At 45.0% G+C, this 19,265-nt stretch overlaps 1 protein-coding gene across 1 annotated transcript in view; it reads right to left on the bottom strand.

The window, feature by feature from the left end:
• Positions 1–8,560, bottom strand: part of PDE2A (phosphodiesterase 2A) — a 224,329-nt gene extending 215,769 nt beyond the window's left edge. The window contains exon 1 of the mRNA XM_087965919.1: positions 8,435–8,560. Within this exon, the coding sequence (XP_087822045.1) occupies positions 8,435–8,455 (21 nt within the window). The 5' untranslated portion in view covers positions 8,456–8,560. The remainder of the gene's footprint in view (positions 1–8,434) is intronic.
• Between the last annotated feature and the right edge of the window lie 10,705 nt (positions 8,561–19,265).

The raw sequence follows: 19,265 nt of genomic DNA, 5'->3' as shown, positions 1-19,265 counted from the left end.
CCATCTCTCTCTGGAAGAGGCTAAATCGTGGTGGGGAGTTGTCCTCCTCCTTCAGAAGTCTTCATAGAGACCATGGATGGTCATAGGACAGAGATGCTGCAGTGGGCCCAGCCCTGAGCAAAGGGGCTGGATTACATGACCTCGAGGGTTCCTTCCAACCTTGTGGTCCTTCCATCCCTGCCTGGAGATCCAAGCAGAACCTCATGAGATGCAAATTGCTCCTTTTCTTGCCAGGAGTCCATGGTTCCTTATCCTATAAGGCTGCTGTATATTTCTTACTGGTTTGTCTTTAATTGTTGAGCTGAGAACAAAGCTCAGGATCGATCCAGAACTCTGTTATGGGCCGCAGAGGCCTTCAGGAAAGCCTTGCTGGCTGCAGAAGAAGAAGAAGAAGTTCCTGAAGGCCTCGGAGAGTGAAAAGGAGTCCAGGGGCGATGCGCGCAAGTGAGGTTAATCAATGGATGACCTCCCCCCAAAATAAGACCTGGTGCCTTTTTTTCGTGGCACAAAAAATATATAAGACAGGGTCTTATTTTGGGGGAAACGTGGTAAGATGGAGCATGGGCCAGCAAGGCAGGGGCAACCCTGGTTGATTCTCCAGGAGTTTCCTTTCTGCCCCCTTCATGCTCTCTGCTGCTTAAAGGAAGCGCCAGGGCGAGATGCCAGCCTGGGCACGGCTCCGCCGTCCGATCAGCTCCTCACCCAGGCTGCCAACACCTATCAATTAAGCCTTGATTGATAGGAGTGTCAGCCGGTAATTGCACCGAGCGGCACGCCAGGAGGCTCAGCGCGACAGCAGTGAGGACCGAAGGATGGCACAGCGGGGTTGGCAGGCGGGCAGGAGGGCGGGACCGTCTGGTTCTCCATTCAAAAAAAAAAACCACAACCCTCTTTTTGTGGTTCCTTCTTCAAAGAAGGGACAGCGTGGCTCTTTCGGAACCAGCATCCGTGGCCAAAGCGTTGGCACCAGCGATCCGGAGAGGCCGCCGCTGAGATTTGCAAGCGTGATCGGTCAAGGTCCTCGGCTTGCGACGGTTCAAAATGACCACGGCACTGAGGAAGAAGGGGCTCGGGGCTATTCCTTGGGCTTACGGCTGTTGCAGCGTCCCCAAAAGTGACGGGCACTTGGAAGAGTCACCTATTTTATGACGGGTGCAGCATCCCGGGAAAACGTGTGTCCTTTCCAGATTGGCTCCTGAGAAGCCAAGTCCATGGGGGTAGCTGGATTTGCTTAATGACCGTGTGATTCACTTAGTAACTGGAGTATCTATTTACGGCTGTGGGGAAAAAAGCTTCTAAAATCAAGCGTGGCTCTCTTCCTTCCTTCCTTCCTTCCTTCTTCTCCTCCCTCCCTGTCCTTCCTTCCTTCTTTTCCTCCCTTCCTCTGGTCCTTCCTTCTTTCCTTCCTTTTCTTCCCTCCCTCCTTCCCAGTCCTTCATTCCTTTCTTCCTTTCCTCCCTCCCTACCTTTCCTTCCTTCTCTCCTTTCTTCTTCCTTCCCTCCCTTCCCTTCCTTCCCTCCACCCTCCCTGTCCTTCCTTCTTCTTATCTTCCTTTCTTCCCTCCCTCCCAGTCCTTCCTTCTTCCTTCCTTCCTTCCTTCCTTCTTTCCTTCCTTCATTTCCTCCTTTCCCTACCTGTCTTCCTTCTTTCCTTCCTTCCTCCTCCTCTTCCCCTCCTTCTCTCCCTTCCTTCCTTCCTTCTCTCCCTCCCAGTCCTTCCTTCTTTCTTTCCCTTCCTTTCCTCCTCCTCCCTACTTATCCTTCCTTCCCCTCCTTTTTCCTCTTCCCTCCCTTTCCTTCCTTCTTTCCTTCCTTTCCTCCTTCCCTCCTTGTCCTTTGTTCCCTCGTTCCCTCCTTCTCTCTTCCCTCCCTTTCCTTCCTTGCTTCCCTCCCTACCTGTCCCTCCTTCTCTCTGGTCTCCCTTTCCTTCCTTCCCTCCCTGTCTTTCCTTCCTTCCTTCCTTTCTTCCCTCCCTCCCTGTCCTTCCTTCCTCTCTTTCTCCCCTTTTCTTCCTTCCTTCCTTCCTTCCCTTTCTTTTTCGTGTCTTTCATCAAATGTATATACCTTCTGAACTCACACAGAGCACTTATAACATTTTAAAAAGCTATCACACGATAAACACCAACAACTACCCTCACTCACACACACACACGGTTTATTTCAATCCCCAGATTTGCTATAAGGGTTTTCTGGAATCTGCATTCCGAAGAACAGCTCATTCCTGGTGCAACCTTGGAGTAATATTTTTCTAGGGTTCGTAAAAGGTGCTTAGGGTTTTCTCTGCTGGTCACCTGTCTCGGAAGGTTTGGCCCTAAAGCACCAGCCCTGGGTGCAGAAATTCTCTGCCTTTTGAAGCAGCTGCCATTGCACGGCATTAAAGGTTATTTCAAAGAAGAAATTGGGGGATTTTTTTCCTTCTCCTGGGCGTGGTGGAGGTGGTGGAATCTCCCTGCACTTACAGTAACTTGACTGACAATGCGGCTTTTCATTCTAAATTAAATGTTTCTCAAACTTGGACGCTTTGAAGGTGGGCGGACTTCAACTCCCAGAATTCCCCAGCCAGGATTGATCCTCCTTGCAGGCAGCCGGTCAGTTGCATCATCCTTTTTAAGAAAGTCCTTGAGGACACTTGGCGGTTTGTCTGTGCCCTGAGTGGTGCAGTTGGGTGGGGAGCCTTCTTGGACCTGTTGTGGAGTTGTGCTTTCTGCAGTTCCACATCCATTAGCCCCACTCAGGTGACCCTGAGAGGACACAGGTAAACCTCCAAGTGACCTCCTCAACGACCCTCTCAAAGGATGCAAATGACCAGCTGTCTGCAAGGAGTATCAATCCTTCCCTTCCCCACCATCCAGTCAGAGCTGAAGAAGCTTCTTGCGTGAGAAGCAAAACATCTTCAAAAGAAAAAAAAACCAGAAAGTCCAGGTAAAAAGGACCCTTTGGGATAACCATCACCTGGATGGCTGAGAATCTCTACAGATTTTTAGCTATACAATTTGGGATGGAATGGTGTGGGGGTAGGAATGGATTTCCAGAGGAAAAACTGCTGACCACAGGAACCATTTGCACCACTCAGGTGACCCTGAGAGGACACAGGTAAACCTCCAAGTGGCCTCAATGACCCTCTCAAAGGATGCAAACGACCAGTTCTGTCTGCAAGGAGTGTAACTCCTTCCATTCTCCATCATCCAAGTCAGAGCTGAAGAAGCTTCTTGGAGGAGAAGCGAAACATCTTCAAAAGAAAAAAAAAATAAGGAAGTCCAGTTGCATCCTTTCTGCAGGAATTCACCCCTAATTTGGGTTCTCTTTGGGGATAAAAGCTACGGACGTCCTCGGAATATTGACCATTTTCGCTGGGAAGGACAAGGCAGGTGATTTTTACAGGTGATGGAGAAACCGAGAAAGGGCCACCATAGATTCTTATACAGGTATTCTCCAGCTTACAACTGTTCTTTAGTGGCTGTTCAAAGTTACAACGGCGTGGAAAAAAAGTGTCTTAGGATGGCTTTTTCACACTTGACAACCGTCGCAGCATCTCCACAGTTACACGATCAAAATTCGGACGCTCGGCAACCAAACTCGCATTTTTGACAGTTGCGGTGCCTGGATGTCACGCTTCCCAATCAGCTGCAATGATTCACTTAACAACAGTGGCCAGAAAGGCCACAAAAAGGGGCAAAACTCCCTTCACCCCTGCCTTGCTTAGCGACAGGAAAGTCGGTCCTTAACTGCAGCTAGAATTGTATTTGCTCAAAATTGGAAAAATGATAAAATTCTGATGGAGGAGGAGGAGGTGATTAAGAAAATAATGGGATGTGCCTAAATGAGTCGATTAACACTGGCAATTAGAGAGCAAGAGGAAAAAGAATATTTTAAGATATGGGATTTATTTTACCAATGGTTAGATAGAAAAGTGGAAAACTGGAAGTATAACTTTATAGTAATGAGATGTTATAATTGATTATTACAGAATGACTTTTAATGTGTATTAAAATTGGTAAGAATTGACATTTACTCTAAAGGATAATGTGGACTTGAAACTTAAATTTAATGATGGTGTAATAATAATATATAATATGATATGGGAAGTTGATTAATATAATGCAAATTTAAATTTGAATTCAAGAGGAAAAGATCATATATATTGTGCACAAGAATTATGTACCAACTGACACACTGTACAATTGAAAGATGGTTTTATTTTGTGGTTTTATGTTTGTATTTGTCTATGTTTGTTGTTAAAAAAAACTTTTTTATTAAAAAAGAAAAAGGATAGTCGGGCTTGTTTATTTGTTGTAAGTCAAGCATTACCTGTAGCTGGTTTTGATTTGATCGCGCCAAGGAATTAAGACTATTATTTGCTATCGCGTTTTGTAACAAGTACGAATAAACCTCTTTTAGCTTTGCAAGGGTTGGGGGTTTTGTGCAGCGGGAGGACAGGAGACGGGGAAGGGGGTTAGCCCAGGTTATCCCACCTCCACCAACTCTCTGAGGCAGCCAGAACACTTGCAAAACTCTCTAGCAGTGAGGCTGGGGATTATGGGGTGGGAGGGTGGGAGGGTGGGAAATCAGGTTGGTGGGCATTGAGTTTTTCACTTTCCCTGCCTGTCACTCTCATTCAAGGACAGATACCCAGCCCCAGGTCAGTCTCCTTTAAAAAAAAAAAAAAGATAGAACCTAAAATAATAGGGCGGAAAGGGACCTTGGAGGTCATCTAGTCCAACAACACCCACAAGCTTCTATCCCTGACTTCTTGCCCTGCCCTCTGGCCCTTTGGGGAATAAATTGATGCCCTTGTTTAATAAATAATAAGGACTTGACAGTTGGATTAAAAGTGCCAAATCCAGTCTGAATATCTGACCGGCTGCATGACTAATAATAATAATAATAATAATAATAATAATAATAATAATAATAATAATAATAATAATAATGGAAATAATTTCACCTTTTTATTCACCCCCCAAAGCACAGAATAAAGAAACACGGTGCGTTTAGACTTTCGCTTCCTTCTACATCACAAAAACAACAGCAGCAGCACACCAAACCTTTCATCGCAGCCTGAAAAGATGTTGTTTGACCCCAAAGTGGCTCTGATTAACTTAATGTCGTTACTGAGCGATTTGCACAGAGAGATTCAGCATGTATGAAAGCAATTGTAGGACTCATCCAATGCCCATCTAACTCGGAGTTGGCTGCAAGCAGAGAAAGAGACAAACTAGAGCTTCTCTTGTGTAGATCACACCGGCCAGCAGCGCAAAGCAAACAACCAGCAGAATAACAGAGTCGGAAGGGACCTTAGAGGTCATCCAGTCCAGGGGTGGCCAACCTTTTGGACCTCAGAGACCACCAAACTCATAATTTTAAATCATGGGGACCACTAATATGAATTTTGACTGACGGTGGCTTGCTCACATTGGTGGGAGAGAGAGAGAGAGAGAGAGAGATATCTGATCTAACCTCTCTTTCTCCCTCCCTCTCTCTCTCTCTCTCTCTCTCTCTCTCTCTCTCACACACACACACACACACACACACACACAAACATACAGAGGCAGGGGTGGGATTCAAATTTCTTAACAACAAGTTCTTAGGCATGGCTTGTATGTAAATATTATAAATATTTATGTAAATATTGATTTTTTTTTACCCCAAACCAGGAAAAGCAGGCAGGCAAATTGAGTTGCTCACAGAATCACAGATTCATTCAGAGATCTATCTATCTGCCATCGGCTACCTGAGTCTGTCACATGAAATTTGCTTGCAGTGAGTCTGCACTGAATCATAGAAGCTTCAGTCCTAAGGGAGGCTCAAAACAAGAGCTAAAGATTAGCTAGAAATTAGCTAGAAAAAGCTAATCTAAAGATTAGCTAGAAATCAGGAAATCGTTGCATTTCTTGCTGTCTAGCTAATCTTTAGATCTTCGGCTCTGCTTTCTAGCTAATCTAAATCTCCCAGCACAGCAGAACAGCTGATGGCCGGAAAAAAGCAAAAAGCAAAACAGCAACTTAGCAGGCAAGTTTGATGGCGTGCATGCCAGGTAAGGAGTGAGCGGGCAGGGAGGGTTCCCGCGGGCCATGTGGGCAGCGCAGCCTTGTGTTTCTGCACAGCCTGCATTAATTGCTTTGGGAGGTGCTCTGGGGGTGACATTTCTCTGCAGACCACCCAAATTTTCTCGTGGACCACCAGTGGGCCACGGACCACCGGTTGGCGATCACTGTTCTAGTCCAATTCCCTGCCCAAACAGGAGACATTATCCCAGGAGTGTCCAACTTTGAAAATTTGAAGACGTGTGGACTTCAATTCCCAGAGCTGGCTGGGTAATTCTGGGAGTTGAAGTCCACAACTTTTAAAGTTCCCAGGTTGGACAGCTTTATTCTTAGACCAAGGGATCTCCAACCTTGGCAACTTTAAGACTTGTGGATTTCAACTCCCAGAGAAAGCTGGCTGAGGAATTCTGGGAATTGAAGTCCATAGTCTGAAAGTTGCCAAGGTTGGAGAGCCCTTGGCCTACTGTAGACCATTTCAGACAGTTGATTGTCCAATCTCTTCTTTTAAAAAAAAACTCCAGTGTTGAAAACACCCACAGCCTCTGGAGGCAAGTTGAGGCAACACAATCCAACTCAAGCCAAATGCATTGTACACATGTTGTGCATTGACAATCAAGGTTTGAAACCAGAAGCTGTGTTTACAGGCCTAAACTTTGCTACTGTTTTCTACATTTACACACAGCAGGGAAAACATACAGTAATTTAGTGGGTTAGGTTTCACACGAACACAATAAGAAAGAAGTCAAGTTTAATATTAACCAAGGGGAGCAGGTTGTACGAATATAGCCACACACCCAAACCCAATTCATGGTTTGTTTGTTTTTTGCCTTGCACTCAAAAGGAAAATGTCAACTGATCTAGTGTTGTTGTTGTTTTTTAACCTTAGCAACTTTCATCCAACAAGAAAAATAACACAACTCGAATGCATTTTTGGCTGCATTCAATCCACGCACTTTCCGTTGTCCATCTTACTTTCAACGATATTTGACAAGTATAAAACATCATTACCGAGCTATATATTAACCTTGTGAAATAGGAAATATGCAAACATTTTACAGCCACTTTTTCCCCCTTGCACTTCAAAGGACAGGAAAAAAAAAACCACAACAATTTCACGACCAGCGGGCATTCGGTCTGTTTGTAGGATGGAGAAAATGTTCAGCCCAATGCAAGCAGGGTGGAGGTGAGTGGGGAAAATAGGAGGAAGAAGGAATTATTAGGCGGGTTTCTCGAGTTATTTATAAACATAATCATAAAGGTTTGGTAGCAGTAAATAAATAAATAAATAAAAACAACCCGCAGCTAGGGAGAAACATCGCCCCCCCTGGGTTAAATCCAGCCTTGGGGTGTCTGCAGGGTAAATTCCCTACAAGTAAAAGAATTAAGCCCAAAAACTTTTTCTTGGAAAGTCGGTGAAAATCCACCTAGCTTTGGATAGAAGGAGCAGATAGAAGGTCTGGGGTTCAAGGAGCAACAGGGATGGAAGCCTGGGGAGAAAATCCAGAATATCTAGAGGTGTAAATTCCGTATAACTCAACTCTCGAAGAGGAAAGGGAATTGCTGCGCCCTGATTCTCAGGCAGTTGTTCAAAACCGGCTCAGAAATGCCTCCTGCCACCTCGTTTCTGTCTCCCTGATGAGTCCTCCGTTGGTTGGACTCATTTCTCTCCCTCCACCGCCCTAATCTGGAGGTCTGCAACGCTCCCATCATCCCCAGCTGGTGGAGGCAAGGGGAAAGCTCTTCCATGGGTGTCCCCTCCCCCTCCAAAAAAAAAATGCTGGGGATTTTTTTTCCTTTTTTTCAAAAAAAGTGGGTGGCCTTAAGAGAACTGACCTTGGGTTAGGAAGAGAGAAAGAACGCGGCAGCATGGAAAGAAGGGAAGAGTGGGAAGAAGGAAAGAAAGAAAAGGAAGGGGAAGGGGAAAGAAAGGGAAGGGAAGAGTGGCCGAAAGAAAGAAGGGAAGAAGACGAAGGAAAAAGGAAGGGAGGAAGGAACAGGGGGAAAAGGGAAGAAAAAGAAGGGAAGAAGAGGAAGAGGAAGATGGGGAGAACGGAGAGAAAAGGGGAAGAGGGGGAAAAAGAAGGAAAGAGTGAAAGAAAGAAAGAAAGAAAGAAAGAAAGAAAGAAAGAAAGAAAGAAAGAAAGAAAGAAAGAAAGAAAGAAAGAAAGAAAGAAAGAAAGAAAGAAAGAAAGAAAGAAAACCGAGGGGAGAAGGCAAAGAGGGAAGGAAGGAGAAAAAGGGAAGAAGGGAAGAAGGAAGAAGCACCGGTTCAACCAAACCAAGCCTTCCCCCACCCACCCACCCCCCAGACCAGTCAAACCCGGCCAGCCCCCCCCCCTCCGCTCCCCTTCGCCCTGCCGCCCCGGGAGAAAGGAAAGGCAGCCGCTTACACTCTCGGACAAAGTCTCCATGGCCGGCGCCCATCCCCGGAGCTCCCGCCTGGCCCGCCGGATTCCACGCAAGTGCCGGCGAGGGAAACGGAGCAGCGGGCGAAAGACTCGCTCTGCCCACTTCCTCAGCCGCCGGCGGGGCTCTCCCCCCACACACACACACACACACACACACACACACACACACACACACACACACACACACACACACACACACACCCAATATATATAACAGAGAGAGGGGAGGGAGGAGAAAGAGAGGAAGAAAGAAAGTGGAAAGAGAGAGAGAGAGGGAAAAGAGAGGAGAGGAAGGAAGGAAGGAAGGAAGGAAAGAAAGGAGAGGGAGGAAGAAGGAAGGAAGAAGGAGAGGGAGGAAGAAGGGAGAAGAAGAAGGAAGGAGGAAGGGGAAGGAAGGAAGGAAGGGAGGGAGGAAGAAGGAAGGAAGGAAGGGGAAGGAAGGGAGGAAGGGAAGGGAAGGAAGGGAGGAAGGGGAAGGAAGGGAAGGAGGAAAGGGAAGGGAGGGGGAAGGGAGAGAAGGGAGAAGAAGAAGGAAAGGGGGAAGGAAGGAAGGGAGGAAGGGAAGGAAGGAAGGGGAAGGAAGGAAGGGAGGGGAAGGGAGGGAGGGGAAGGAGGGAGGAAGGAAGGGAAGGAAGGGAGGAAGAAGGGAAGGAAGGGAGGGGAAGGAAGAAGAGGGAAGGGAAGGGAGGGGGAAGGAGGAGGGAAAGGGAAGGAAGGAAGGAAGGAAGGGAAGGGAAGGAAGGGAGGGAAGGGAAGGAAGGAGGAGGAGAAGGGAGGAAGGAAGAAGGAAGGAAGGGAGGAAGGGGAAGGAAGGGAAGGGGGGAAGGAAGGGAAGGGAGGAAGAAGAAGGAAGTGGGAAGGAAGGAAGGAAGAAGAAGGAAGGGAAGGAAGGAAGGGAAGGGAAGGAAGGAAGGAAGGGGGGGGAGGAAGGAAGGAAGGAAGAAGGGAAGGAAGGGAAGGAAGGGAGGAAGAAGGAAGGAAGGAAGGGGAAAGGAAGGGGGGGGAAGGAAGGGGAAGGAAGAAGGGAAGGAGGGGAAGGAAGGAGGGAGGAGGAGGGAGGAAAGAAGGAAGGAAGGAAGGAAGAAGGAAGAAGGGAGGAAGAAAGGAGGACCCAGTTTTGTTTCCGCGATACAAAAAATGATGTTGAGACTCAGAAAAAGTGCAAAGAAGAGCCATAAAGAGGATCAGGGGGCTGGAGGATGAAACACATCTATTGAAAAGGAGGATGAGGCCTGGCTAACATGGCAAGTGCCTTTCAGGATTTGAGGGGCTGACCCAGGGAGGAGGGAGGAGGACAAGGAGGCCTTGGAAACTAGGAGAGTTCTGACCTAGAAAGAAGGAGAATTTCCTTGACCGTGAGGACAATTGATCCACTGAACAGCTGGCCTCTCAGCGCTGTGTATGGGTGCTCCATCCCTGGAGGTTTTCAAGAAGACAGCCATTGGACCAGGATGGGTTGGACTAGAAGACCTCTGGGGTCCCTTCCAGCCCTAGAACTCTATGTTCCACTGGCAGCCCCCTGCAACCCAAACACACTGTGGTCAGGCGAGATTCGAGATTTGCTTGGCTGAGACAAACTGGAAATGTTTTATTTCCACGTCCAGCTTTCCAGCTTAGGTGGAGAATGCCAAAAAGAACTAGGAGCAGTTTTATAGGTGGCACCTGCCTCCAGTGAGATTAATTCTAATTTAAGTCCAAAGTGTTAGAAGCGTGGACAAAAAAATGGTACTTATTATCACATGTGGTGGTTATGCCCTGAGACCAGGAAATATTGGATTAAAATAAAGAACAAGACATCAGCAAATATCGAATCGAATTTAAACCAGCATTCTTTTTGTTAGGAATCATTACAGGCCAATATCCCCCCCAAAAAAGATTAATTATATAATATTGCATATTTTGACAGCAGCCAGAATAGCTTTTGCACAATTATGGAAAGGAGCTAATATCCCATCAGAAGACTCAGTTATACAAACGTATTGGAAGGGGCGGAAATGGATAAGCTCACACTGGAAAGGAAAGATATTCTGAATATTATGCAGTATGGGATAAATGGTATGAGTGGCTAAAAAACAGGTGTAAAGATTAGAAAGAATGGATTATTGTAAATAAAATAAGAGATCTTAAGAGATTATTAATATAGGCATGTATATAATATAAGATATAAGATATATGTATTTGTTGATGCAAAATCGTTGTTATGAATATAAATACGATTTGTATTTTTGAAAACTACAATAAAAACAAATTTTTTAAAAAAAGGAACTAAGAGCAGAAACATCCACACTGGAAAAGTAAAATAAAATAAAATTTTAAATAAATCCCGCAGGCAATTAAGGGCCATCCCCAACCAGCAAAGTGGCTAAGATCAGATCAAAGAATCGCAGCCTGTTTAAAACACGGATGCCGTCCAAGGGGATTAAAAGGGAAACTCACCTTACTTCAAATGCTGGTTTGAAAAGGGGGTTTCTTTTAACCTGCCTGCCAAGAACGAGGTGGAGGAGGATCCCAGAAATGGCTACAGAAGCTCCAATCTGAGGATCTGTGGGGTTTTTTCCCCAAAAAAGCTTTTAGGACCTTCTGGGGTTTTTTGTTCTTTTTTTAAACAATTGGGGCAATCAGCCAAGGTTTTTATTTTGTTTTATTTTTATCTCTTTCTTTATCGCAGATGATACAATGTTTTGCGGGGGGGGGAAGCAGATCAGATGGAAAGGGCCCCCACTTCAGACTGATCGGTTCAAAAGAGATGGAGGTTCCTAGGAATTGCAGAATCCTAGAGCTGGAAGGGACTCCCAGAGGTCTTCTAGTCCAACCCCTTGGTCAAGACAGGAGGCCTGATACCGTTTCAGACGAATGGTGTGTTTGGTCTCTTCTTGAAAACATCCCGTGATGGAGAACCCACAACTCCAGGTTCTCTCCCTCCCTCCCTCCCTCTGTCTACTCTCCATCTCTCTTTCTATCTTTCTCTCTCTACCATCTTCTGTCTATCTATCTATCTATCTATCTATCTATCTATCTATCTATCTATCTATCTATCTATCTATCTATCTATCATCTATCTATCTGATCTGTCTACTTTCAATTTCTCACCACCTCTCTATCTTTCTATCTCTCTATCATCTTATCTATCTACTCTCTCTCTCCCCATCTCTCCCTCTTTCTCTCTACCATCTTCTTATCTATCTATCTGTCTGTCTGTCTCTCTCCATCTCTCTCTTTCCAGCTCTCTCTTTTCTTCTTGTCTGTCTGTCTACTCTCTCTCTCCATCTCTCTCTTTCTATCTCGCTATCATCATCTTGTCAGTCTGTCTATCTATCTATCTATCTAATCTATCTATCTATCATCTACTCTATCCATCTCTCTCTCTTTTTCTATCTCACTATCTTCTTCTTGTCTGTCAGTCTGTCTATCTGTCTGTCTCATAGAATCCTTGGGCGGAAAGGGGCCTTGGAGGTCATCTAGTCCAACTCCCTGCCCAAGGCAGAAAGACCTTATTTGCCATCCCAAACGGTCCAATCAAACCAAGCCTCGGATCAGTGCTTTCTCATCGTTTAAAGGGACTGTTTTAACTAAAGAGACGAATGCATATAGTTTTGTTTCTCACTCCGAAATGACTTCTGGGATTTTTGCTTGAAGCGGAAAGACAAACAAAACGTTGACTTCAGGTTTTGGTATTTTGAATAGAATGGTTTTAGAATGGTTTTAGAGCACTGATGATGTTACCTACTTTGGGGCATAAAACGCCTGCAAGACGAAGCTCAGAGAGCACCAAGGACCCTCCTCGTAAACACATCCATAAACTTTCCTTGCCAGTAACAACAAAATGGTTTGCCCCTGCCTTCTCCTGGGCTATCTACCGCTCTAGGATTTCCTGGTGGTCCCTTTTCCAAGTAAGAACTAGATCTGACCTGGTTAGCATCCTTCAAGTTTAAACTAAAATCAGTGCCATGGCGCCCTCTGCTGTACGCCAGCCTCAGCCTCCAGTCAACCCCGTTTTAGGGGGAAAAAATTAGGATTAGATTAAAAATTTAGATTAGATTAGATTAAAAGATTAGAGTAGGCCACACACCCAGGAACCCCCACTTCCAATGTGAATAGGGGGCCATTGTAACCTCAGTCATTAAATGAACTGTTGTAAGTGGAGGACTACAAGTAGAGTAGAGTAAGGTAGAATAGAATATAGAATAGAATAGAATAGAATAGAATAGAATAGAATAGAATAGAATAGAATAGAATAAGAAAGAAATGGAAAGGAAAGGAAAGGAACAGAACAGAACAGAATAGAATAGAAAATATGGAATAGAATAGAGAATAGAATATGGAAAAAGGAAAGGAACAGAACAGAATAGAATAGAAAATATAGAATAGAATAGAACAGAACAGAATAGAATAGAAAATATGGAATAGAATAGAGAACAGAATATAAAATAGAATGTAGAATAGAATAGAATAGAATAGAATAGAATAGAAAATAGAATAGAATAGAATAGAATAGAATAGAATAGAATAGAATAGAATAGAAAATACGAGGGCTATCCACAAAATAGATTAAGTTTTCGTCTGTGCAGCAAGAAGGCGAGCTAGCCGGCCATCTTTGGTCTGTGCGTCCGCCGCTCAGTCTGCATCTAGTCGCGCTAGTGGGAGGTTCGTATCGCTGCCCATTATTTCACAGCAAACATTTGAAATGTGTGCTGCAATTGAAAATCCCTCGAGCTGTGAGGTGCGATCAGTGATAAGGTTTCTGTTGGCAAAAAAACCATAAACCAATTGAAATTTTTCGGCAACTGTGTGAAGTGTACGGGGACAACATCATCACTGAAGGTGGAGTGCGCCAATGGTGCGTTAAGTTTAAAAATGGCTGAACTACGGCACTCGAGAAGTCCTGAATGCTTTCAAGTGGGAGATTTTTATTTATTTATTTTATTTATTTATTTATTTGATTTGCCAATTGTTTACAAGATAATAAGTATAAGTGTATACATAGTTGCGAATACATGAAATGGGTACATATAAGAAAAATAAAAGAAGAATAAGAGAAACAATAGGACAGGGACGGTAGGCACGTTGGTGCGCTTATGCACGCCCCTACAGACCTCTTAGGAAAGGGGTGAGGTCAATAGTAGAAAGTCTAAGGTTAAAGTTTTTGGGGTTTGGGAAGAAACTACAGAGTCGGGTAGAGTATTCCAGACATTGACCACTCTGTTGCTGAAGTCGTATTTCCTGCAGTCAAGTTTGGTGCGGTTAACTTTGAGTTTGTATCTATTGTGTTGCTCTTGTGTTGTTATGGTTGAAGCTGAAGTATTCATTGACAGGTAGGACATTGCAATGTATGATTTTATATACCATGCTTAAATCATAAATTTTCCTCATCCGCCCTACAGCCCTGACCTTGCACCAAGCGACTACCACTTGTTTCCGAGGATGAAGACCTGACTTGGAACACAGCGCTTTGATGCCTGAGATTTGAGCCAGTCAGTCACGCCCGCCCGCAGTTCCGCGTCATCGTCAAAGCGTTGTGTTCCAAGCCAGGTCTTCATCCTCGAAACAAGTGGTAGTCGCTTGAAAGAAGGAAAGAAGGAAAAAAGAAAGAAGAAAGAAAGGAGAAAGAGAGAGAGAGAGAGAGAGAGAGAGAAAGAAAGAAAGAAAGAAAGAAAGAAAGAAAGAAAGAAAGAAAGAAAGAAAGAAAGAAAGAAAGAAAGAAAGAAAGAAAGAAAGAAAGAAAGAAAGAAAGAAAGAAAAAGAAGAAGAGGAAAGGGAAGAGGATGGAAAGAGGAAAGAAAGGAAAGAAAGAATGAATGAAAGAAAGAAAGGAAAAAAGAAAGAAGAATGAGGAAGGAAGAAGAAAGAAAGAAGAAAGAGAGAGAAAGAAGAAAGAAAGAAAGAAAGAAAGAAAGAAAGAAAGAAAGAAAGAAAGAAAGAAAGAAAGAAAGAAAGAAAGAAGAATGAGGAAGGAAGAAAGAAGAAAGAGAGAGAAAGAAGAAAAAGAGAGAGAGAGAGAGAGGGAAAGAAAGAAAGAAAGAAAGAAAGAAAGAAAGAAAGAAAGAAAGAAAGAAAGAAAGAGGATGCAAAGAGGAAAGAAAGGAAAGAAAGAGAAAGAATGAAAGAAAGAAGGAAGGAAAAAAAGAAGAATGAGGAAGAAAGAAGAAAGAGAGAAAGAGAGAAGAAAGAAAGAGAAAGAAGGGAAGAAAAAAGGAAAGGAAAGAAAGAAAAAGAAAGAAAGAAAGAAAGAAAGAAAGAAAGAAAGAAAGAAAGAAAGAAAGAAAGAAAGAAAGAAACTTACTTTCAGAAAAGAGCAAGTTGCTTTTCCACGGGGTCTCTGTGTCTTGAGGGGGTTTCCTTTGGATCCCCCTGTCCTTGCGAGGAGGGCGAGCCAGGGGCGTCCATCCTCCTTTGGCCGACTCACACAACCGGGAGTGAGGGCGAGCGAGGGAGGGGGGGAAGTGAGGAGGGGGCTGCCTTCCCGCCCACCCCCAAAGGGCGCCCTGTGCAGGACACCAGCGTTCCCTGCTGCTGCTGCTGCCGCCGAGGAGGTTCGGCTACGGCAGCTTCCCCAGCCTTGCGCGGCCTCCCGGGCGCTCAGCGCATGAAGGACTCCTGCATTGCAGACCCAGGCAGGCCGCCTGCAGCCGAGCACGGGGGACCCGGCTGGGACTCCGAAGACCATCTATCAGAGCCTGGCAGAGCCAGCAGGCAGAGCAAATGCTCTGAAGAATGGGGCTCCCTGGGAGCTCAAACAGGCAGGGAGAGAGTACCAGATGAAGGAGGGAGGGAGAGTGGAAGAAAAGGGAGGAAGGAAGGAAGGAAGGAAGGAAGGAAGGAAGGAAGGAAGGAAGGAAAGATAGAAGGAGGAAGGGAGGAAATAAGGAAGGTGGGAGGGAGGGAAGAAAGGAAGGGAAGAGAAAAAGATAAGAAAGGGAGGGAGGGAGGAAGGAAGGAGAAAAGGAGAAAAGCAGGAAGAAATAAGGAAGGAAGGAAGGAAGGAAGGAAGGAAGGAAGGAAGGAAGAAGGAAGGAAAGATAGAAGGAGAGAAGAGAGAGGAGGGAGGAAGAAGAAGGAAGGAGAAAAGCAGGAGATAAGGAAGGAAAGGAGAAGGAGGGAGGAAGGAAGGGAAGGAAGGAAGGAAAGATAGAAGGAGAGGAGGGAGGGAGGAAGTAAAGAAGGAAGGAAGGGGGAAGGAAGGAAAGAAAGAAAGAAAAAGAAAGAAAGAAAGAAAGAAAGAAAAGAAGGAGAAAGCAACTTACTTAAAAGACAAGCAAACAAAAGCAACTTTCTACTGCCAACTACCGTAAGCAAAGCCTGGACGGACCCACCCCCCCCCAGAGCCAGACATAGGACGGAGCGGAAGGTGAGGAAACACCCACCCACCCACTCCCTCACCCCCACCCCGCCACATCTGGACCCCCTTCCCCGATCCCTCCCTCCCCCAGCTGCCCTTCCCGGCCAAGCCGCCCTTACCTGCAGGGAGTCGGAACTGCCTCCTCCTCCTCCTCCTCCTCCTCTTCCTCCTCCTCCCGCCTCCTCGGCCTTGGGAAGACCTGCTGCCCCCGCCTGAAAAACCGAAGGGCAGCGATCAGCATGTGGGGCAGGATCAGCACCATGGTCCTTGCAGTCTCCCTCCCTCCTCCTCCTCCTCTCCTCCTCCTCCTCCTCCTCCTCCGGCTACATGCTCCGAGAAGGAGAGTTTGCAAGCAGGCAGGCTGGCTGGCTGGCATGGTCCATCCCCCCAGCCTTCTCCCCCCACCCTCGCCAGCTGCTGTCACACACACACACACACACACACACACACACACACACACACACTTGCCCTGTTGTCCCCCACCTGCCAGCGGCTGCACCTCGCCTGGGCATCCCACTCACATAGGGGGTCCCCGAAAGAGCCGAGCCCCTTGGCTGGATCTGGATCTTGCAAGGGGGTGGATTGCACGGGGCACCCAGCCTGCACATGGAGACACACACACACACACACACACACACACACCCTTGCACCCGCGCCCGCATGCCGACACAGCTTGTCCTCCGACAGGAATTCTCCCCTGTGTACACTTTTAGGCTTAGGTAAATGTTGCAAACGAGACAAACAACACGCCATGATCTGGAATCCTTCCCATTAACAGATGAGTTGGAAGGGATCTTGTAGGCCATCTAGCCCACCCCTCACCCACCCCACCCCTGCCCGAGAGTGTCAGGGAGGAGGAGGAGGACCCGGAAGACCGAGGGAGAAGGAAGGTTACTTTTCTCCAGGTGCAGATAATAAATTTAATATTTCCTTCCCTCCCTCTTTTTGTGGCGGTCCGAAGTCCAGTCCCGGGATAGCCAAGAGTGCTAGCTCAGAAGATTGCTAGGGATTGATGGATTGACAGCCTGTGTTGATTATTTTGAGGAATCATCGGGCAAACATATCAAATAGACCTCCTATCTTCCCTGCAACAACAACCCTGTGAGGTGGGTAGGGCTGAGAGAGAGGGGCTGGCCCAAAGGACTGGCAGGTTGTTTTCATGCCTAAGGCAGGACTAGAACTCACCGTCTCCTGGTGATTGGCCCAAAGTCACCCAGCTGCCTTTCATTACCTAAGGGCAGGACTAGAACTCACCGTCTCCTGGTGATTGGTCTAAAGACACCCAGTTGGCTTTCATGCATAAGGCGCAACTAGAACTCACCGTGTCCTAGCGATTAGCTTAAAGCCTGGGGGGATTCTGGGAGCTGATGTCCCCCAATCTTAAAGTTACTAAGCGTTGAGAAACTCTACATACGTTGGATGTTCCTTATCGTGTGCCCCAATTCTAAATAAGTATCTCAATTATGCGGAAATAAAATCTGCTAATTGCTCCCTATGATTGGAAAAAGTACTGTATATATCTGTGAAAATCACCTAAAATTGTGTTTGCCTTATTTGCAGGTACATGACACATCTGGCTCATAATTCATTTGCCATCAAGAACAATTCCAATATACTGTGTGTGTGTGTGTGTGTGTGTGTGTGTGTGTGTGTGTATGTATAGATAGATAGATAGATAGATAGATAGATAGATAGATAGATAGATAGATAGATAGATAGATAGATAGATATAGATATAGATATAGATATAGATATAGATATAGATATAGATATAGATATAGATATAGATATAGATATAGATATAGATATAGATATAGATATGTATGTATGTATGGCATTCAGCTTTGTTTGGGTATTTTCCCACGTCATTGTAGTTGTGCTTTTAAAGTTGTAGCGTTTTCTTGGCAGAATCTCATCTGCCATCATCAGGCTTCTGTATTGTGTTCATATATATATATGTGTGTTCATATATATATTCTCTCTCTCTTTCTCTCTCTCTCTCTCTCTCTCTTTTTGGTTATTTTGGTTTTCTCCCGTGTAAAATTGGAAGTATCTAGGCGACGTTTCGATGAAGTCTCATTCATCATCTTCAGGCTTGTGTCTTCGGCTTTGTGCTTCTTCAGCTTTGTGCTTTACTCTGAGAAGCACAAAGCCGAAGACAAGCCTGAAGATGATGAATGGACTTCATCGAAACGTCGCTCATACTTCCAATTTACCGGAGAAACCAATAACCAAAGATCCACATACAAATACCCACGAAAACCTCAGAAAAAACACACACACACACACACACACACACACACACACACACACACACACACACACACACATATATATATATATATATATATATATATATATATATATATATATATATATATATATATATATATATATTCCCCAAATTCCATTGAGCCAGGTTTCCGCCATCATGTATATGTATTGCAGTTTTGGGTACTAAATGTAGCATTGTGTCCTATACCTCTCTTAAATTTCATTAGTGTTATTTTTTGCTCTTTTCTCCAAGGGTTTTGAGGTCAACAGAGAAGTTTTCTCAAAGTGAATATTAACGGTAAAACTAGAAACTTTTCTTTTGGGCTTAATGGGGAAAAAGACTTGGAAGAGAAAAATGCAACTTTGATGTTGTATATATTGAGGGCAACAAGATTACTCTATGCACAAAAATGGAAGGAATCTTGGATTCCCACGATGAAAAGTTGATGGAGGTAGCAGAGGCGGCTAAATCGACTGCTTTTGATTAAAGAAAAAAAAAATCATAATTCCTTTTCTTTCTACTTGGAAACCACTTCTGGACTTGGTGCTCAGGGTGGGGAGACAAAAAAAATGAAACTTTGATGTTTGGGTTTTACCGATTTGTTGATATAGAAATGGCTAGTTTACAGTATTAGGTAAAAGTAAAAAAAGTTGAGGTTTGATGCTATTATCTTATTCTACTGCACCCAAGGGAGTTGGAAGTCCATGCCTTTCCTTTCTTTTTCCCCTTCTTTTCTACACTCTTCCCTTCCCTTATCCCTCCCCTATTTTTCCTACTATTCTCTTATGCATTTTTGTATTTTATATTATAAACTTTTTTAAAAAAAAAAAAAAGAGAAAGAAATTAGGAAGGGTTTGGAGACCTGTCTTCAATTGTGGGTTGCGAGTACACCTGGATAACCGTAAACAAATCTTAAGAGGTTTACAAATTTTGGGGGTTTTATTTGTTTCGTTTTTCCGAGTATTGGGGGGACACACGACTCAGTCGCCCTAAAAGAAGACCAACCAGTTTGGTGAGGTGTCCTTTCATTGCCCTTGTCCCCAGCCCTCCTCCACCCCATTCCCCTAAGCAGCTGTCCTTTGGTTATTTTTACCAACCAGAACTAAATCTGGAATTTCTTCATTCCAACCAGGGGCTTCTTCCATGAGTTCTTGCCTGGTGCATTTAGAAAATTCCTCCCTTCCACCCCACCTCCCTCCCTG

The sequence above is a fragment of the Notechis scutatus genome, chromosome 5, assembly GCF_049901735.1.
Source record: "Notechis scutatus isolate UNSWTSFEM ecotype Mainland chromosome 5, rNotScu1.2, whole genome shotgun sequence".
NCBI classification, from domain to species: domain Eukaryota; kingdom Metazoa; phylum Chordata; class Lepidosauria; order Squamata; family Elapidae; genus Notechis; species Notechis scutatus.
This window is presented reverse-complemented; position numbering and strand designations above follow the sequence as displayed.